Consider the following 3,798-nt stretch of genomic DNA (forward strand, 5'->3'; position numbering starts at 1 on the left):
CACCTACAGACATCACAATTTCATTTCATAGATATACAGAATAACAATCGTGGATATAGCCAAACTAAATAACCAAAGCTAGTAACTAGCCAAAACCGCCCAAACCACTTGGATTCCCTTGAAAACAACCTTGCTCTCGAGGTTGTATACAAAGAAATGCCGACTTTGATTAACAAAATACAATATAGTACAAGCAATATACAAGATAAAACGAAAGAAAGATATATCCATTGCACAACTTAGGCTAGTGTCGCGTTGTACTTGGTACGTACACATGTACCTATCACCCACCACCTAAACGGCTAAACCCCTCTACCTGTACCGTCAACTTTTGCCCGACCCTTATAAATTCCTCCAACTGCACCGTCAACTTTTGCCCAACCCCTATAAATTCCTCCACCATCGTCAACTTTTGCCACAACCTTATAAATTCCTCCTCCACCGGCACCGTCAACTTTTGTCAACACTTACAAATCGTAGTCAGAGAGAACTGTGACTCTGTCCAGAAATTGGATTACTTCATGGTTCAACAGAGTTAATAATACTTCGACAACATAACAAGAAAATAGGTTCTCACTCTAATGGTGGGTTGTTCGATCATCTGAAAAGAAAGATGAGCTTACTATAGATATCAAGTTGTTGTTACTTAGTTGGTGTATAAGTGTTGATTCATTTAAGAACATCAAACTTGATGATTTTGTTTGCGATTGAGTACATTTGTTTGAAGAGTAGTAAGTTGTAAACTCTCTATTCACTTTTTTCTTGTTTCTTTTGAGGGTGCTATCTTTACACTGTTTTTTATTTGGATTGATGCCATTTTTTCTTGTATTTTTGAGGGCGCTATCTTTACACTCTTTTTTATTTTTGCCTTTTTCAAGAAAAAGAGAAAGACCAATTGGGTTTAGGGCTACCTACATGTGATTTAGAAGTTACTATAATGCAAATTATTTTATGGCTTCGAATATGTTTGTGAGTGTGCCTTTATGTAAAAACAGAGATAGACAACACTTTTATCCATCTCGTGTAAGATGATGGTACTTTAACTTAGTCAGAGACAGCTCTAACCAAATCCAAAATCGCAACTCCCAAAATATATCGCAATAAAAATTACAAAACGCTCGTACCAAAAGATTAACAAACAGAATACTTCGGCTTACAGGCTTACACTGTGCGGACGATGTGGAATTACATAGGGCATAAAGACTATATTATAGATCTTTTTCCATCTTAGTCATGGAGATAACTAAGTTTGTGAACTCAGTTTTCCCTTTGGCTGCGTATTCGGCAATTCTCTCCCTGAACCTACCATACAATTTATCCATTATCTCCTCCCCAAATTGATTCGCTAGTAAGGGTTCTGACACTGCTCTGAGGATGTTAGCTGCGTAATGGCTACTTTCTAACTTGTTACGTGTCACTGAATTTGCATTTTCCTTGGGATCACTACCATCCCAATTCACGTGAAATGTCTCTAGTTGATTAGTTGTGAATGAACCTTCGCACAGAATTATAGACTTTACTTCTTCAGGGGAAGGAAAATAATTAGGAATGTTAAATAAGTCGAATTTCTCCTTTTCAATGGCTCCCTACAAAAAAATTACATGTATTTTAGTCATTCTAAACTTATTAATTTCAGTAAAGTTGGTATTAGCTCACTTTTATACTACATATATATTTATATTATATCTTACCTGTAAAACCATGTCATGGGCTGACAGAGCTAATAATTCCCAGAAAGAACAACAATCTTTACTAGTAGGATCTGATCTGCTTCTACCCACGAGTGTTAAAACCATTCTTCCTCCGTTAACTAATTCCTCCGAGCGACACTCGAGAAACACCCTAAAATCTTTCTTGAATTGGTTTAAGTAGGCTGTGATTACAGATGGAGGACTTGATTTTGTGATGTAAAAGTTTCCCTTGTTCGACTTCTCAATCCCTTGAGGTACCTGTTAGAAGAAATTTAATTACGCAACGATTGAAACTTAATGAAATTAGATAGATACATAATATTACTCTAGTCACCTGCGATAACCACTGAAGGCTATAGGAAGAATGAACGATGTGAAGAGTGTCACTAGGAAACAGTCGACCATAGAATGTACCAGGAATTCCAGCAACAAAACATGGTCCAAAACCATCTCCATTACTTCTTCTTAATTCATCACAGAAACTTCCCACATCCTTAAAAAGGGTGTTAAAGTCATTCCCGGGAAGATCATTAAGGAACACGAGAATCTCAGGCATAACACTACCAGATCTATAATGTTTGTTGTAGATAGTTTCCAAAATATGAGAGACGACTAACAATGCATTAGGTCCCGATGCACAATCTAACTCTGCTATGCCTATAGTAGTACGCTTCAGCTTAGACTTCGCTGCAAAGATGTACGACTTAGATAGTACGTTCAATGTCGCCTCCTCTACTATTGGTCTGGTTATTAATATAGCTCTCTTCTGTTTATTCTTAAAAATTAACAAAAACAAAAAAATAAAATAAGGGGTTGCTTGGCAACAATTTTGCAAAATGATTTATCAGAAGAAAACTGAAAATTGCTCACAGAGATAACATTAGAAATTATTTAAACAGACCTAAGCATTAAAGTTATTCTTAAGTGTGTGTACGAAAGACCTGAACCGATGAATTAGCAGAATAACTTGTTTCAGAAGTGCCTCCATTCATGTGGACATTTCGAATGATCACCTGATCCATAGATTGTTAACTGATGAAATCTTAGACTTGCAGGCACTGATGACTGATCAGTAGATGATACTAGACGATGGACTTGCTCAATATGAGGATCCGTAAATTACTCCCAGTATTTATAGCAGTGTATACAACTTCCATCACTAGTAACAGTGCGTCGTACTCGGTTACCACTTGCCCCTTGGGAATGGAAGCTTTCGGAGGTATGTAATGTTTGGAAAAAAAACAAGAATTTTAAAATTATTTTCACGAGTTAAAACTATTTGTTGAATGGCCTCTTGGGCACTTTTTTTTTAATAAAATGTGTTAAAATATGGGCATCCAACTCAAAACCAATTGGCAATGAGTGAAGCTGTCTTTAAAATTATAAACCGCAGGATCTTATATTGCCCGGACAATGTGGGACTAATTATCTCACCACGCCCTTCACGTGTAGTCTCGTTGGGTCTAACACGTGGACAATTAAATCGGGTGACGCAGAGTAAAGACGCGGTCAAATGACCCGTCGCAAATAGCCCGTTCTGATACCATGTTAGAATATGGGCATCCAACTCAAAACCAATTGACAATGAGTGAAGAGGCCCTTAAGATTATAAACCGCAGGATCTTAGGTTGCCCAGACAATGTGGAGTAATAATCTCACCAAAAACAACAATAATCTGTATTTATCTAAATCTGTTTGAAGGTTACAATAATCTGTATTTATCTGAATTTGTTTGAAGGTTACAATAGCCATTGTGTGGCTTTGGTTTTCTGTTGGTACTACATCTTTGTCGCAGTACTGTTGTTGCAGTACTATTATGTGCTTTATGCTCGTGAATATTCAATAGCTATTTCTTTGGCTGCACATGTTTTTTGAGAATATTCAATAGCTATTTCTTTGGCTGCACATGTTTTTTGAGATTCCTTCAGAATGCAATAAAATGATTTAGGTAAATTGCATACCAACATCGATGTCCTTGTATCTGTAGCTCTCTACATGGATTTATGATAATTTCCAATAATAATTGAACATTTGTGAAACACGTTTAAAATTGCATAATATGACAGTCCAAGAAACTATGCCCTATATAAACACCAAATGTCCAGCT

At 36.6% G+C, this 3,798-nt stretch overlaps 1 protein-coding gene across 2 annotated transcripts; it reads right to left on the bottom strand.

Moving 5' to 3' along the window:
- Window positions 1–1,017: 1,017 nt before the first annotated feature.
- LOC113326614 (salicylate carboxymethyltransferase-like) lies at window positions 1,018–2,864 on the bottom strand. 2 transcript variants are annotated; one of them, XM_026574310.1, is made up of 4 exons: window positions 2,633–2,864; window positions 2,026–2,457; window positions 1,692–1,949; window positions 1,018–1,586 (listed from the first exon to the last, which is right to left on the bottom strand). In XM_026574310.1, exons 1-4 carry the CDS (start codon window positions 2,711–2,713, stop codon window positions 1,209–1,211), a joined length of 1,149 nt encoding a protein of 382 aa, XP_026430095.1. In that variant the 5' UTR covers window positions 2,714–2,864; the 3' UTR covers window positions 1,018–1,208. The 2 variants fall into 2 exon arrangements, with proteins under 2 accessions (XP_026430095.1, XP_026430094.1); XM_026574309.1 differs by having other exon boundaries at window positions 2,026–2,466.
- Between the last annotated feature and the right edge of the window lie 934 nt (window positions 2,865–3,798).

This window comes from Papaver somniferum, unplaced genomic scaffold (assembly GCF_003573695.1).
Source record: "Papaver somniferum cultivar HN1 unplaced genomic scaffold, ASM357369v1 unplaced-scaffold_10, whole genome shotgun sequence".
In the NCBI taxonomy this organism is placed as follows: Eukaryota; Viridiplantae; Streptophyta; class Magnoliopsida; order Ranunculales; family Papaveraceae; genus Papaver; species Papaver somniferum.

Coding starts and splice junctions, on each gene's coding strand:
- LOC113326614 (XM_026574309.1), bottom strand. CDS start 2,713: ATGGATCAGGTGATCATTCGAAATGTCCACATGAATGGAGGCACTTCT. Junction 2,467..2,632: donor CTGCTAATTCATCGGTTCAG/GTCTTTCGTACA, acceptor TTAATTTTTAAG/AATAAACAGAAGAGAGCTAT. Junction 1,950..2,025: donor GCCTTCAGTGGTTATCGCAG/GTGACTAGAGTA, acceptor TTCTTCTAACAG/GTACCTCAAGGGATTGAGAA.